At 52.0% G+C, this 15,215-nt stretch overlaps 1 protein-coding gene across 1 annotated transcript in view; it reads left to right on the forward strand.

Annotated features, from left to right (window-relative positions):
* The window catches only part of GLG1 (golgi glycoprotein 1), a 59,825-nt gene continuing 44,610 nt past the window's right edge, over window positions 1-15,215 (forward strand). The window contains exon 1 of the mRNA XM_042834719.1: window positions 1-327. Coding sequence (XP_042690653.1) covers window positions 1-327 — 327 coding nt within the window. The remainder of the gene's footprint in view (window positions 328-15,215) is intronic.

Below are 15,215 nucleotides of genomic sequence, written 5' to 3' on the forward strand. Positions count from 1 at the left end.
ATGGCGCCGTGCGGACGTGTCCGGAGCCGCTGCCCGGGCCCCGCGCTCCTCCTGCTGCTGGTGCTGGCGGCGCGGCCGGCGCTAGCCGTGCCTCCCGCTGCCGGCCTGCAGGCCGGACCCGGCTTGAACGCGGCGGGGCAGCCCGCGCAGGGAGCGGCTCCCGGTGCCGCGGGCCCGCGGGGAGCCCGAGGCGGCGGAGGCGGCTCCGGCGGCGGGTGGAAGCTGTCGGAAGAGGCGGTGTGCCGCGAGGACGTGGTGCGGCTGTGCTCCAAACACAGCTGGGCCAACAACCTGGCCGTGCTCGAGTGCCTGCAGGACGTCCGCGAGGTGAGGGCGAGGCCCAACGGCGAACAAAGAGCGGGGCCGGGTCCGCCCTCAGCGCCTGGAGCCGCGGCCTCACCGCGGGGCGGGGTGCGGAGCGGGGCTGCGGGGCGCCCCGAGCCGCTGCCGTGCGGCCTGCCGGGCTGCGCTGCGTCCGGAGAACCTCGCGTTTGCTTCCCGGCCCTCCTTGCAGACGGCGAGTATCTCCGAGCACGGGGTGCTGCCTCCCGGGATCCGTTTCCGGCCTGACGCCCCCCGGGGACTCGTTGTTTTATCCAACTTCTCGCCGTGATTTCGGATAGCTGGCAGCAGAGCTGAGCAAGTCCTCGTGCAGCGCCTGCTCCAGCTGCAAAGCACCACGGCGTTTTCCGTACATCTAACTCGCCCTTCCTGCTGCTCCCACCCCCGGGCCCTTTGGACCCTTCCGGGGGCTCGCGGCTCCCTGCCTGCCCACCAAGGCAGCCTCTCTTCACAGCCGTGTGGCTCCTCCCTTCTTTCCCCCCTCCTTCCCCCTTCTCTTGCAATGTTTATTGGTTTTCAGCCATTTTAGCACGCTGGACCTTCGGGTGGTGCAGTTCCTCAGCTCTGTGCTGGGGTGGTTCTTGTTGATGGAGTTGAATGGGCTCAGGGTTGCGTGGAGAGAGGCTCAGCGTTGTGTTGTTTGCAGCCAGTACCGCCCCATGCATTGGTTGTGCACACTTTATGAACGCTCTACTCTTCAAAACGTTGTGCCTGTCTGTGGTTTCCCTCTCGAAGCCTGCCTCTGTGTCTGGGGTTTGCTGGCCGCACTCCTGTCTGGTTGTAATACCCAGTGCTGAAGATGGATTCTTTCCTGGACAGCGTTGGGACACCATGGGGTCATTTTGGGTTGGGATTTCTTTGCTTGAGCTCAGCAGCTGCTCCACTGTCAGCTGCTCCAAGGGGTTGCGTCCCAGCCTAATGGTTGTGTCCTGGGGGGCTGCTGGACAACTGAACCCAGCTAATTGTGCCATCTGAGTATTGCTGTTCAGGTTCTTCTGAAGAGAAGCAGTGAGTTGTGAACATTGGGTTGTGTGCAGGGTGATGTGGGGCAGGTCTGTGTCTCGGAATCCCATTGCCTGGAGGCAGTGCTGGAGGACATCGGTGGCATTTCAGCTGTCACTCTTGTCACCACAGCTTGTCATTTCTACCCTAGCACCTCTGTCAGCTAGCTTGGAGGGTACTCAAAAAGTAGCAGCCATGTTTTAATATGGGGGAGGACGATGGTGAGTGTCAATGTGTACAGAATGCTGTTGGGATGGTGCTGGGGGGAGCAGCGTTGGGGTGCTGCTGTGCTGCAGGTAGCAGATGAGGGTTTGGGTTGTGGTTTGGCTGCTTCCGCCCAACGCTTACGATGATCTTACTTCTCCTCGAAAGAGGAGTTCCTCAAAAGCAGAGGAGCTTTCAGTTTGAGGCTGGGAACGTTATTAAGAGCTCAGTTGGTTCTATTTCCTCTTCACGGTGCGATACTGAGATACTCTTAAATCAGAATAATCAGGAAGGAGCAACTTGAAGCCTTGGGTTCGTGAGGTGTAGGTGAAGGATGGTGTAAGCAGCGTGAATGTGCCGTGATCACGTTGTTCCAAATGCACTCATTTTCTTCTAGTGGAAGTTATTTGAGCCCTGGCCATGTTCCTTTTTCAGGGTTTGTTGAAATTTGTCATCAGCGTTGTTTTTTGTTTTTAATCTGAATTTTATGAAGGCAGGGAAAGGGCAGAAGAAGGGCAGTGCATTCTTGGTACTCAGGTGTGTTTGAAGAGAGTTTTGTGGAGCCCTTCTGCTTGCTGCCCACTTTGCTGCGCAGGAGGGCTGCAGCTCGGAGCCCTGCTGTGGGCTGCCCACTAAACTCAGTGGTTATAATACAGATAACGCCAGGAAATAATAACACATTTGCTGGGTAGATGCTGTGCATGGTTAAGGGTGGCTTTGCATTTAGAGCACGGCAGAGTTGCTGATTTTTGAGGAAGGTACGGAAATACCTTAACCATGGGGGCTGTGCTGGTTTGTTGGCAGATGTATTTCTGCAGTTAAAACGTATCTTAATTCAGTGATTAAGCAGACCTGACTTGATGCTGTGGTTTGTTTAAAGCAGTTCTGTGGGCTGGTGATAACAATACTTCGCAGCACCAATAGATGGATATCGGTGTGATTGCAGTGTGGGAGAAGGCTGCAGAGTTTTCCTGGAGCTCAGACAGCAGTGGTTGGGTTGGGGTTGGAGATGGAGGCTTTGGCTGCATGCTCCTTTGTCCTGGGGGGGGCTGTTCTGCTTCTGGGGGAAGCCCCTCTGTCTCCATGCTGAGGGTTGGCTTAGGGATGGGAGAAGTGCCTCACCTGGGGACGTGACAGCCTGTGCCATGAGCACCTTTGTCTCCTTGTGAGCCCACGCATGGTTGGAGCTGGATGCACTGAGCAGTCTGAGATGGGGAGGCCAAGCGGTGGTGCTTGCTCAGAGCCTTTGCCTCTTTGGGGGTGCTGTGGCTGTAAGTGGTGCACTGTGTGCTCCTGCCCTCTGTGTCTGTTGTTCTGCACTCCTGGCCTGGAGCTGGAGCTCGGGGGCCGGCCTGCAACTCGTGGTTGTGCTGCTTGGTGAGCTTTGTTTGTTTGTTTAACCTCAGCGATGCGCTGGGTTGAATGGAGGCTGGTTTGAGTCAGCCTGCTGCATGAGCTCATGTGTGAGCAGATACTGGCATCACTTTGGGCTCTTACGCCATTGAAAGCATCAGGGTAGGATCCCTGCCCGGAGCTGCAAGGAATGGAGGGCTGCAGATTGTGCTGCACGTGTCTGGCTTTGGAGGGAAGGCAGGCAGAAAAGACCAGCAGTTTGCTGAGCAGCCATCCCTCTCAGTGCTGATGGCACTGCAGGACCTGCGGGTGCCTTCAGGTGAGCGTGTGGCAGGGCAGCAGGCTGCTCTGGTTCCTGTTGCTGGTTGGCGTGCAGGGCAGGCTCTTTGTGCCTGCAGCACCGCCGTTGGGTTCAGACAGCAACATGCAAAGGGATTTTATTTTTTTTTAAGGCAATGATCAGAAACCTGGGAAATGTACCTTAAGCCTTGCCAAGGGCTGTGCTTACGCTGTCCCTTTCTTCTAAGGGCTGTTGACCTGGTGATGACTCAAAGCTGGCTGTGCTCGCCCTGGGAGCTCAAAAGCTCTTACATCCTCCAGGAAGAAAGGCATGGGATGGCTCCAGCAGCTGAAGTTGAGCTAACTGAAAGCGTTACGGTTTTAAGAGATTGAATTAACCGTTGGACTGTAGCTGGATGCTCAGTGTGTGTCTGTACTGGGGCTCCCCAGCTGGCACTCTGCCTCACACTGAACGTGACGAAGGATTTCTGGTGGTTCATGGCAGGTGGAAGCTGCCTGGGACACTCAGAACAGTGCCTGCTCCTCAGAGATGTGCACAGTGGGAGGTGCAACCCCCAGAGCCAGTTCTGTGCTTTCCTTGGCACGCCTGTGCTCATATTAGCTGGTTCAACACAGGTTTGGGATGTTTGCTTTAATAAAAGGGGGGTTATCTTCCAAGCCTGCCTCCTCCAGGGATGCAGAGAGGACCAACAGAGGTAGCTTGGTGCAGCCCAAACTTGGCTACTTTAAAGGAAGTGTTGCAGGCAGATGCTGTGCTGCCTCTGCTGGCACAGAGCTGCTGGCTCTTGCTTGCAGGTGAACAGTGTTTTCTTGGTGGGCTCAGGCTGTTTTGGTCCTGGGAAAATGTACAATTGCTTTTGGAAAAGTCTTACAGTTACTCTTGCTAATTAAAAAAAAAAAACCAAAGCCACCCCCAGCCCGATGAATAGAAGGTCTGGGTAATTGTCTTTCCATTTGAAATCTTGCCTCAGAATAGTTGTTGGGTTTTTTTTGTTTGTTTGTTTTTTGTTTTTTATCTTCTGTCTCGTTTCGTTTTGAGCTGCATGAAGTTGGTTGCCATGGCATTAAAAAAACCCAAGAACTCAATTCTGTCAGCACAGTCACTGCAACAGGTTGCCCAAAGAGGCTGTGGATGCCCCCTCCCTGGAGGCATTTGAGGCCAGGCTGGATGTGGCTCTGGGCAGCCTGGGCTGCTGGTTGGTGACAGGGGGTTGGAACCAGATGATCACTGTGGTCCTTTTCAACCCAGGCCATTCTATGACTCTGTGGTTTTATGATTGCTCTCTGCCATCACGGGATGCTTTTATTTCAGGGATGGTGGTTTGTGCTGGGGTGGGTGTGAGGGTCCTCCTTCCCCAGGTTCCCTCTGTTGGGGCAGTCACTGAAAAGGCATTGCTCTGTTCTGGGTCAGAGCTGCAGGGCTTCCCTTGGCCAATAGGACTCTGCTTTCCCTGTGGCTTTAGGGTTACAGCACTTGATTGAAGGTGCTCCTGTTAGAGCACATCTCAAGGTGGCCTTTGCTCGAGTTGTACCTGAGGTGTCTCCATCGTTGCTGTGTTCTGTGAAACACTTATTTTTCAGGAGCTCTGAGTCCCTCGGAGCAGGCAGCTGGTTCTGTCACTGTAATGAAGCATTGCCCTGTAGGTGGTGGGGCAGGTGGTTAAAGCCAGCACTTCTGCAGCCCTGCTGTGCAGAACCAGCCCGGCAAACGTGCTGCTTTTTGTTTAAAGAATAACCCCTGGCCTACCCCAGATACATGCCTGTCGTTCAGTGGCAACTTGGCTATCCCAGCGTCTTAGAATCATTCTGCTGGGAGAAAGCAGCATGCTAAGGTCATCTGTCAGCCCCAGCCTGTCGCATCCTGGTGAGGCCATCCCTGCCCTCCCATGCTCAGGACTTTGGTCACAGAGACGTTTTCTTCCAGCCTGTTCAGTGCTTTCCTGCAAGCGAGCTGCAGAGCGCACCCAGCTGAGTGTGCCTTCTAAGTGATGCACTAACTGCCCTGCAGAAAAGTTTTGCTAGTTGCTGTTTAATTCTCTTAATTCTGCTTGGCTTGTAGGCTTCCCACAGCCGTCCAGGCTTGGCTTGAGCTGAGTCAACTTCCACCGCACTGCTCTGCAGCTGAGCTGAAGTAAGGTCTGGAAGAAGCTCACAGCGTCTCCTCGTTACCAAATTGATTTCTGTCCCCGTGCTCCCTCTTTCCACGTGTGTCATAAAGTCAGTGCAGCAAACCACCTTCACCTGACGTCAGTGCAGCAATGCGGTGTCACGGCGCACGGTGTGAATTGTGCACAGGGCCACGAGCTGCATTCACGGGGGTTTAAACAAGTCAGTATTCATGTAATCCTCTTGTTGTAGTGCTCAGACAGGCTGGCTGCAGCCTGCTGCCCGTCGGTACGATGGCCTGAGGAAGTGCAGATGGAGGGCTGCTGTGTGCAAGGTGTGTTTGCCAGGTGTTTTAGGTGGCTGTTTACACGAGCCTGGAGGTGACCCTGCTGCTTTTGGGGCCTGCAGGGTCTGAGTTGATGCTGCTGTGTTCTGATACTTGAGGCAGCAGTGAACGGCTCGGTCTGTCAGCATAGCACACAGTGCCTTGCTGGAGCTGCCTGGAGCCTTGCTGGAGCTGCCTGGCTAAGGGATAGGTGTGCTGTGCTGTGCAGCCCTCAGAGCGCTGCGCCGCCGTCGTTAACGAAGCGTGGAGAAGCCTGAGCTGCATTTCGTGGTTGGCAACCAGAACTGCATTCTTAATGAGTAGCGTAGAGCAACACACAGGGAAATCTTCTTAGGCACTGTGGAACTGGCGGAGCACGGTGTGCTGTGAAGTGCTGTTTAAATGGGAGATTTCTTGTGGCAACCTTAATAATCCATTTTGTCTGCTTAAAACACGATTTTTCTGCAGCTGCCAGCTTTTCAGACAGGGATCCAGGAGGATTTCAGGTCACCGCTTACCAGACAAAGTGCAGGTTAGAAAATACTTGGCAGCAGTTGTGGCTGGAAAGCAGAGCTGTCGGAGTCACCGTCTGCAGCAGGGGACCAAAGGTGTTGTGAGTGTAGTGACGGGGTTTGCTTCTCAGCAGAAAGCAGCAGCCATCTTCACTTGTGTCGTTTCTACTTAGTTGTGTGAAGTCTTTGCTTTTGAAAGCAGGAAAAGCTGAAATGCTGGCTTCCAGTCTGAGTCTTCCCTGTGAGGGCAGGGCTGGGGCTCAAACAGCGAGCTCTTGGCTGGCTCGGTGCATCCCAGCAGCTGAGTGTGGTTTCAACCAGCATCAGCAGGAAACAGCTTTTCCCTCAGCTCAACCACAGCTCTGAAGGTGTGTGCTCATTCTAATTGTTAATAGCGTTAATTGGAAGTATAGCTGTGGAAGACTAATTGTAGGAAGGGTGGGATTGTGCATCCACCTTGTGGAGCGCAGTCACACCTGCAGCGTGTTGCATTCTTTATGAATCTCTCCTGTACTCAGCAAGCAATGAGCATGCAGCAGATCATCACTGCAAATGCTCCCATCTCTGACTGCAGTGATAGCAGCAGTGGGCAGGGAGATGCTCCTGGAACATCCTACCTTGTTGCAGCTCGGGTAGGACTGAGCAACGGGGCTTCAGACTGTTTGCATCATACCCATTTCACACACTCCAAGGCTGTGTTGGCTTTGCTTCTGTGAACAAAGAGGAAAGATGCAGCCAGCCACAAACTGCAGGGCTTTGCCTCCCACCCCTCCTCCAGGCGTTTGTGAGCTCTTGTGGTGTCCTGCTGTAGAAAACCAGAGTCTAAACTTGTTCTGTTTGGGAGAGGGCGGATGGAATTTAAATAATTCTTTGTATATCAGCTCTTCCCAAAGCAATTTCCCAAATCCTTCCCACTGTTGAGACATTCTGGCGAGATCTGTCATAAATTCACAAAGCTTTAAAGGTTAATTTACAAACGTTGCCTTCTGATGTGCTCTTTATTCACTGGGGTTCACAGTATCCTAGAATACCGAGAAGGCATTTTCTGAAAACTTCATTGGAATACTGGGCAGCCTGTTCAAAGATGTAGTTGTGGAACAGAGCCTTCGTGCCTTCCTGATCCCGAATCCTCCTGGAAATGATGGGTCAAAGGTATCCACCTCTCTGCTTTTGAGCACATGCCCGTGCTGAGCAGTGAAGGTGGATGCTCTTCTTTTTCTTGTAACATGGATTTTTTTCACTTTTTTGCAAGTCAAACCAAAGCCGAGTCGTCTTAATTAAGTCCTTCCAGCACAAGATGTAGGAACTGTTGTTCTGGCCTATTCTAATCTAAGAAGTGCTAATTTTCCTAGAAATAGATTGTAGCGTGCCATGGAAGTCCCGTGCCCTTCTGATTCTGGTAAAAATCCCAGGGTTTGCCTGATGGCAGTGGGTGTAGCAGCTGGTTTCACAGAAGAGCAGTTCAGAGGCTTCTATTAGAACCTGTTGCTTCTTGGATCTCGTGGCACATTGCTGGGTTTTGGCTGTGGAAGTATTTATCTTCAAGTCTCCCTGTTTTCTTTGGGATGATATAATGGTAGGATGCCCTCTTTCCCTGGAAGAGATGCACAGTTAGCTGAACCTCTCGTTAGTTCCGTAAGTTGACCAGTAGGCTGGGGAGGCTTGTCATGGTGTTCAGGCAGCAGTGGTTGTTGGCAGCCACCAACCTGCAGCAGTGTGCCACGTGCCTGAGGCTGATGGTGCTTTCTTTGGGCTGGAGGTGGATGAGAACCTGTCTGGTGGTCCTGCGTTGCTCAAGGAACTCGAGTTTCTGGTTAAAATAACTTTGCTTTGGTATCCTCAGCAACAGCAGAGCGGGACACAGGTGGTGAGCGTGGGCAAAGCAGCGAGTCTGCATCGGTGCTGCGAGCGGAGGTGAGGTTTGTTTTTGTTTCTCCTCGTCAGCATTGCAGGTTCCATAACAGCTGAGGTTTGCCTGTGTAGTCTTGGGGATGGTTAGCATCTTGTACTGTCGAGCAAATTGCAGTTTTTTTCTTAATTAGTCTCTCGGCTGAGGGAGATATAGCTGTGTTCGTTTCCATACCAAGAAGTGCCAATGTTTAATGTACTTACTGGCAAGATGTGCTGTGTCAGAAGATAAGTGTGCAATGGGTGTGGATGTGAGTTACTTACTGTTTGCATTCTTTCCTGCTGTCTGTTGCTAGCTCTAATCCATAGAAAGTGCTTTGTGAGGAGCGAGTCAGAGTTCCTTTTGTCTGCAGCCTCTCAGTGGGATTGAAGTGTTTCTTCATCCTCCTGTGGCAGGTCTGCAGCTGGTGTCAGTCCAGAAGGACTGGGCCCATGCCTGGGGCTGCCCTGAGAGAGAGGTGTGGTACGGGGCAGGATATTGCTGCCCTGGAGAGCTCATCTGTTCTTGGAGCTGGTGGTTACTGTCTGGTGGGTGTTTGCTGTAGGATTGCTGTAGGCGTTTGTCCATCGAGAAAAACTGGAAGTCCTCCATTGCATGTGAGAAGGAGCCTGGGAGCAGCTGTAGGAAGAGGGAAGGGATGCAAGCAGCTCATCCCTGTGTTCGAGCTAAATTTGTCTTGTACCTGTGCTAACAATACCTGCTAAGTTGTGTGTAATCTGCAGCAAGCTTGGAGTGCGAGCTGGGATCCACGTGATGAATGCCGCTCGTGGCTTTGGAGGTGTTGCAGTGCTCCGTCCTACCCTGGTGGTAAGGCTGGCACAGTGGGGTGCTCCTATCACTGCTCTCAGGGGAGGAGGATGTCGGCGTTCAGCAACATCTCAAGATGTCCCTTTTGGGACAGGGCGTTCAACCCTGCCCCAAGGAGAGATGTCTCTGGGCACAACGCCGTCTGCTTCGTTGAGATCCGGCTCTTGCATACAGAGATCTTGCTGCAGCTTATTTGTCTCATTCCTTTCCAAATGGTTTCATTACTGAGATTTCCTGTTTTGAAGAAGGCATTGTCCTGGGAATGCATTGGGCTGTTTTGGAGGGGCACGTAGCGTGTGTTCCAACTGATGGAGGACCTGGTGCTCAAACTCTGCGTGCAGGAATGGCAGTGATGGAGACGGACAATCCAAAATTTGTAGGCTTTCCCTTTCCGAGCTTGTGTCAGGCAGGGCAACGTGAGCCCGAGGTTCTGCTGTCCCAACCTTCTGGTGTCTTTGGGAGGCTTTGGTAGAATGCTTACAGGAGAGTGTTCCTGGAAAGCCACATCCACTGTGTGCTGCTGCATTTGTTGTGCACCCAGGATGTGTGATCAGGAGAGACTGAAGCGTGGTGACCTCAGAGGCTCAAGGTGGGATTCATCACCCCGCAGAATGCTGCTCAAGGCAGGAGGAGGAAGGCTTTGGCTCTGTGTGGGAGAAACAGGGGTTTGGTGAAGCCCTGATGGGAGGAATTTCGTGTGTTGCAGCAAGCTGGGCTCAAAGGGGTTAAAAGTCTGCACCTGTGGTACGTGGCTGTGTAAATGAATTCAGATTAGATACCTAATGGAAAGCATGTTTTAATGAACCCTGGCTAATTACTCTATTAAGTTCTTGATCAATACGCTGGAGACTTAAAACTACTTGTAGATTGTTTTATTTTTTTTAAATCTGCCCTCTCTGTATCTTTTAAATCTTCTGCATCTGATCAAAGCAACTGGTGGCACTTGGGCTGCAGTGCTGCTTCACCAGGGCCGTGTGCCTTAGGGGCACTGAGTGCTGCAGGCTGAGCTCTTCCAAAAGCATTGAGTTTTTGGTGGGAAATGTGGGTAAAGAAATGGTTTGAGGGCTGATGGTAGGAGAGAACACGAGTTTTTCTTCTTACTGAGTTGTATTAAAATGTGCAGGTCTATTAATTGGAGCTTCCTAATGAGATCTGCCTTCTGCTGTAGGTTGGAAGCTGTTCTGTGTGCTTGGTGTAGGCTGACAAGGCAGATCTGTGGATGTGGTTCTCTACAAGAGGAGTTCCTGTAAATATTTGTCTGTGCACACCCGTGTTGTGACCTGCACAGAGCTGTTTCTGCTGCTGTCAGACGTGGTTTGCTCCATTTTCCTGTGTGCAAATTGCAGTGGACTCGGTGTTAATTAATGTCAGGCAGGCGGCCTTACCCTTAAGGGATAAAGTACTGTGTTTAAATTGGTTATATTAAGGAAACTGGGAAACGTGAAGTCTCTTCTCATCCAGCTAATTAATTAGCCAGCCCATGGATGACGTGCTCGTAGTAACGCATCGCCATGGGTGTGCAGGAAAGGAGAAGGAATGCTTTGGTGCGAATGGGGAGCCGAAAGTCAGCAGTCAGCTTGCGCTGCCCTGACTCAGGGTTTTGCTGCATCAGTTCTTTGCCTTACTCCTTGAGAAACTGCAGGTTTGTCACACAGGTGGCTCCTGTCTGTGTGTGCTCAACCCGGGGCAGCTCAGGCCTTGGTGGAGTTGGTGGATGGCTGGGAGGTGATGTGGGACCGCCAGGGGCCTTCGGTGCGCTCTGACAGCAGCACTCGGAGGAAAACCTCCTCCGTGAGGCTTCCAGATGAAAAGACAGAACAAGGATGCACAGACTTTGTTCTCTGCTCCCTTGGAAAGCTGGAATTTCATGCCTTAGTGTAATTGTGGAGCACACGTTCCGCATTGTCTTATCTTCCATTGGCGGTGGTGCTTTTGTGCTTAACTCGTCTGCTTTGTTTCGCTGTTGATACAGCTCTTGTTGAAAGGAACAACTCCCTGTTCTGTTATCGAGGGATTGTTCAAGCATGACTAGAGATAAAATTAACTGGCAGGTCAGCGCCGTGTGCTCCGAGGAGTGGCTGAAAATGATGGCTTGTGTTCCTGGGCTGAGTGTGAGCTCAGGCAGTGATACGAACAGATAGGAGTGGCCAGGGGATGTCAGCTGGGCTGGGACTCTGAAAGGACAGGAGCCAACCTCAGTGGGGTTATTTTCTTCAAATAAAAGCTTAACAACTGTTGTGCAGCTACCATTCTCCAGTGCTTTTGTGCTTGCAGGAGGTGTGGCTGCCCTGCCTCGTGCTCCGTTTGCACGGCTGCCCCGCTGTTGCAGTAGAAGTGTGCTGAGATGCCTGGAGAGCTGGTGCTGCCCCATCCCTGCACACAGCCAAGGTCAGGGAATGGGACTGTGAGCACTGATGGAGCTGTGGGTGTCCCTGCTCAGTGCAGGGACTGCGAGCAGACAGCCTTTGAAGCTCTCTTCCAACTCAGGTGATCCTATGATTTAATCCCATGGGAGCAGTTTCGTTGCAGCACCGGTGCTTCGTGTTTTCTTCTTCCCATCCTTTTACTTAAGGCCTCTGCTGCAGGAAGAAAAACACCTGTTTGGCAGTGGAGCATGATGGAGACTTCAGCAATGCTGGAAAGCTGTTCTGAGAACAGGTAAACCCACTCTGTTCTGTTGCCATGAACTCCCAGCACAGACCCTGTGTGCTCTGCCTGGATTTCCAGCAGCAGCGCAGAGAAAGGGCTGCAGCCCTTCAGTCTTCACACGATGAGTTTATGCAGTGATATTACAGGATTTTCATCGTTTACCACTTAATTTTGTGTAATTCCCTCCCTAATAACATAATTGAATTTTCAGCTTTCCTCTTAGGTACTTGAAACAAAAGCAGGTTGTTTCTTGTTGGGTCAGCCACGGCGCTGTGTTCCTTGTTCCTTACTTGATGCAGTAAGTGTTATTAACGAGGCAGCACGGCTGGTGGTCCCCAGCTCGATGTGCCATGCTCAGAAACCTGCTTAATTAGGTGTTAAAATCCGATGTGTTGCTGTGCGGGCTGCCTTGCAGGCTGGGTGCAAGCAGTTCAACTGCTGCTGCTGGTTAAAATCAAAGCGAACTTTGCAGCTGGCTGAGCTGACACAGTGCTTTCCATGGTTTGCAGCAGCTTTACGTTCTCTTGCAAGGATATCTTTGGCCAAACCAAATGGTTTCATTCATTCCATTGTAATATATGTACATGAAATGCTTTCTTTGCTGTTGCTGTTTTCAGAGGAGTCTTCTGTGCCACAGTTGTGTGCTTGGTTACACTTGCTGCTTGCTTGCAGAACCGAGCTGTGAGTTGAGCAACTGACTGAACCCACTCCTTTGACAACCATTAACTTTGGGAGGCTCAACCTAGCTCGGCAGTGCAGCTCCTCAAGCAGCAGTGGTAACTATGGCATTCAATGTGCTGGCATGAGCAAAGGGATGGCTGTGCCCATCTCATGTCCTTTTCTCTCTGCTGTCCCCTTCTTAACCCTGCTCAGGGATGTGAGCAGCAAGCAGGACGGGGTGAGTGTGCAAGGCATAGCTGCTGGAGTGGGACCAGCTGCACACCTCTCCTGCACAGCTCGTGCTTTCAGGTGCAGTTCACTGTGTGAAAGCAGGAGGCTTTCGGATTAGAATCGTTTCCTGTTATTTCTTCTGTTGCTCAAATGTGGTTATTTGCTCTGCGAGCCTCAGAAGGTGTCTGGTCTCAGAGCAATTTGTGATGTGTGTGTGTGGGGATGGATGTGCTTGGGTTCAGGGTGAGGGCTCAGGGCAGCTTGCTGGCCACAGGAGATGTGCCTGCAGAGATGTGGGTGTTCAGGGGAAGAAAGCTTCCCTGCCCCTTCCACTCAGCACAGAACGACTGCCCGGTGTAATTTTCTGGTGACCTGCTTCTAATTAACATGCAAATTAACTGCTTGGTGCTGGGGATTGGGATTGCAAATACTAAGTGCTAATGTGCATTAGGCAGGGAAATCCCCAGCATCTGTTCAGCTCCAGCACCGCCTTCACTTAGCTGCAGCCCCCACCAAGGCACAGCAATCCCCCTGCTGCCAAATGGCTCCTCTGCCTCCCTTCAAACAGAGAGGTTTGTAGCTCTGTCAGTCAGATGCTGGCTCACTGCAAATGCCTGCCAGGAAAGCAGACGGTGGGCTGCCCTGCACTCAGGAGGCAATTGCAGTGGTCACAGTGAGGCTGTGCCTCTGCCCTCAAGAGCCTGCTCGTTTGTAGCATCCCCTGCTGCCCAGGTCTGTAACAGCTGATTTAGTACTGTCTTGCTGTTCAAGGTACATTAAAACCCACTTGACTTTCGGCTCACAGCTTGTTCCCAGTGCTGGCAATTAAGGAAGGCCCATCATGCAAAATGAGCAGATTTGGAATGATAAAAATGAGGCAAGGAAGTGCTCAAAACCCCATTTTGCCCCCATCTCTGACATTCAGCTTAAGCTTCCCAGGTGGAAAATGATGAAATGTCAGACTGTCAACAAAATACCATCAATTCTGGTGCAGGGAAGACCTGCCTCTGTTTGTCTGGGGCGTGCTGTGATGCTGCTGTGCAAAGCCTGAAAGCTGCACGCCTCTCCTGCCTTGGTAGTATAAAGCCTCACTCTGCTAATCCTACTCCCACTGCAACTTTAAATAGAAGATGGGGAAGAAGGATCAAGCCTTCAGCTCAAATAATTGATGGATTAACTCCCTTTTCCTTATCTGGAAGGGCAGTGAGCTGGCTGGGAGCCCCACCTGTGTCAGTAGGACCTCACCTGTTCCAGCAAGGCTTCTTGTGTGATGGAGCTGCTCTGGGAGGCAGCCAGCCAGAAATGCACACCCTGGTGTGCCAAACAAAGACGGGGATGAGTTCAAGGGTGCAGGAGGTCAGCGAGCTTGGTGCTTACCAGGAATCAAGTCTGTCTTTGTCTGCTCTGCTTTTCAAGTGGTACTTAGAGAAATGTGCTGTTCCAGTGACCTGCACTGCGTTGGAGAGTTGCTCCCCCAGTTCTGGAGTGGATCCCAATGGTTGTGGTGAGCTGCAGAGCTGAGCAGAGGAACAGAGCTGGTGTTGGATGCCTTTGGGCAGGGAAACCACCTCACACCCACTGCCCCATTCCCTACAAGCAAGCTGCAGCAAGTCTGGGTTTGCAGAAGCAAGTTTTATTTATGTACCTCAGAGCTCTGCATCCAGCAGGCGATCCTTGTGTGACTCTAGCAATTGGAATCAGTCCAGGCCGGTTCACTGAAAAGCATGAGGGAAGACTATATTGTTGGGTGGCTGCTTCCTTTGCAGGTGTGCACTGTGAGGACGAGTGGAAGCGCTCAGGTTTCTGAGGGCTATCACTTGTTTGAAGATGCCCACTTGAGGATGCGGGGCTGACAGCGGGTAGCAGTGCGTGCGCTCTGAGAAGCAGCTTTGCACGTTCCAATGGCAGGAGCCTGCTTTGCCTGAAATTATTACTTGCAAACGTGTGAACCCGTGGGAAACTGCAGCGCTAATGCTTGTGATAACAAGCCTGGGAGCTGGGTCGGAGCAGCAGTGCATCCGGGTGGGTTTGGTGTCAGAGCTCTCCTGGGGTTGCTGCATGTCTGTAGCAACGTGGTGCTCGCCTGCAGAGAGCTTTGTTTGCAAGTTGTGGGCACTAACATAATAACCAGTATAACTGACAAGGGCCAAATCAGCTTTTTTTGTTTTGAGAAGCACAGCGCATCTAGCACAGGAAGATGCATGCAGCATGGTAGGGTTACAGATACCAATCTGCAGCTCTCTGCTTCTTCTCACCCAGTTTGCATGCAGAAATGGCTGCAGCTCTGGCACAGCAGAACTGTCACCTATTAGAAACAACTCAGCAGAGTCAGCATGTGAGCGTGGCATCCCCACAGGTTTGTGCCCTTCATTGGTCTCTGAGGTTCCCAGGACATGGACATTTGCCTGGATGATCTCGCTCGTCCTGCAGAGAAAAGAATACACGTTTTTCTGCTGGCTTCTGGCCTATCCCTGAGTGCTGGGGTTGATTTGGAGGATGTGGGTCTGTAGTAGCTCAGCTTGACCACTCTCCATTTGCCCTGCACCATCCCTTGTCCCTGTTGGCAGCTGTTGAGGCTGCTGTGAGCGACTGCGTATCAGCAGAAAGCAGCAAATAAGCAGAACCTCTCCATGACAGTTATTGAGAAGCAGGGAGGGTGGCGATGTGGGTTCGGGGTTGTTTCTGGGGGGATTCTCTGCAGCATAGCTCTACTGCTTCTCTTGTGTGGCTCCTCCACGGGGTTTGTGCTGGAGCTGGTTGTTTGAGGGTCCGTTTTGGGAAAAGGATGAGCTAAAAAGATATTTCCTTGTGTAGG

This window comes from Centrocercus urophasianus, unplaced genomic scaffold (genome assembly GCF_019232065.1).
Source record: "Centrocercus urophasianus isolate 14NV4802_14NV808 unplaced genomic scaffold, USGS_Curo_1.0 seq_49, whole genome shotgun sequence".
NCBI lineage: Eukaryota > Metazoa > Chordata > Aves > Galliformes > Phasianidae > Centrocercus > Centrocercus urophasianus.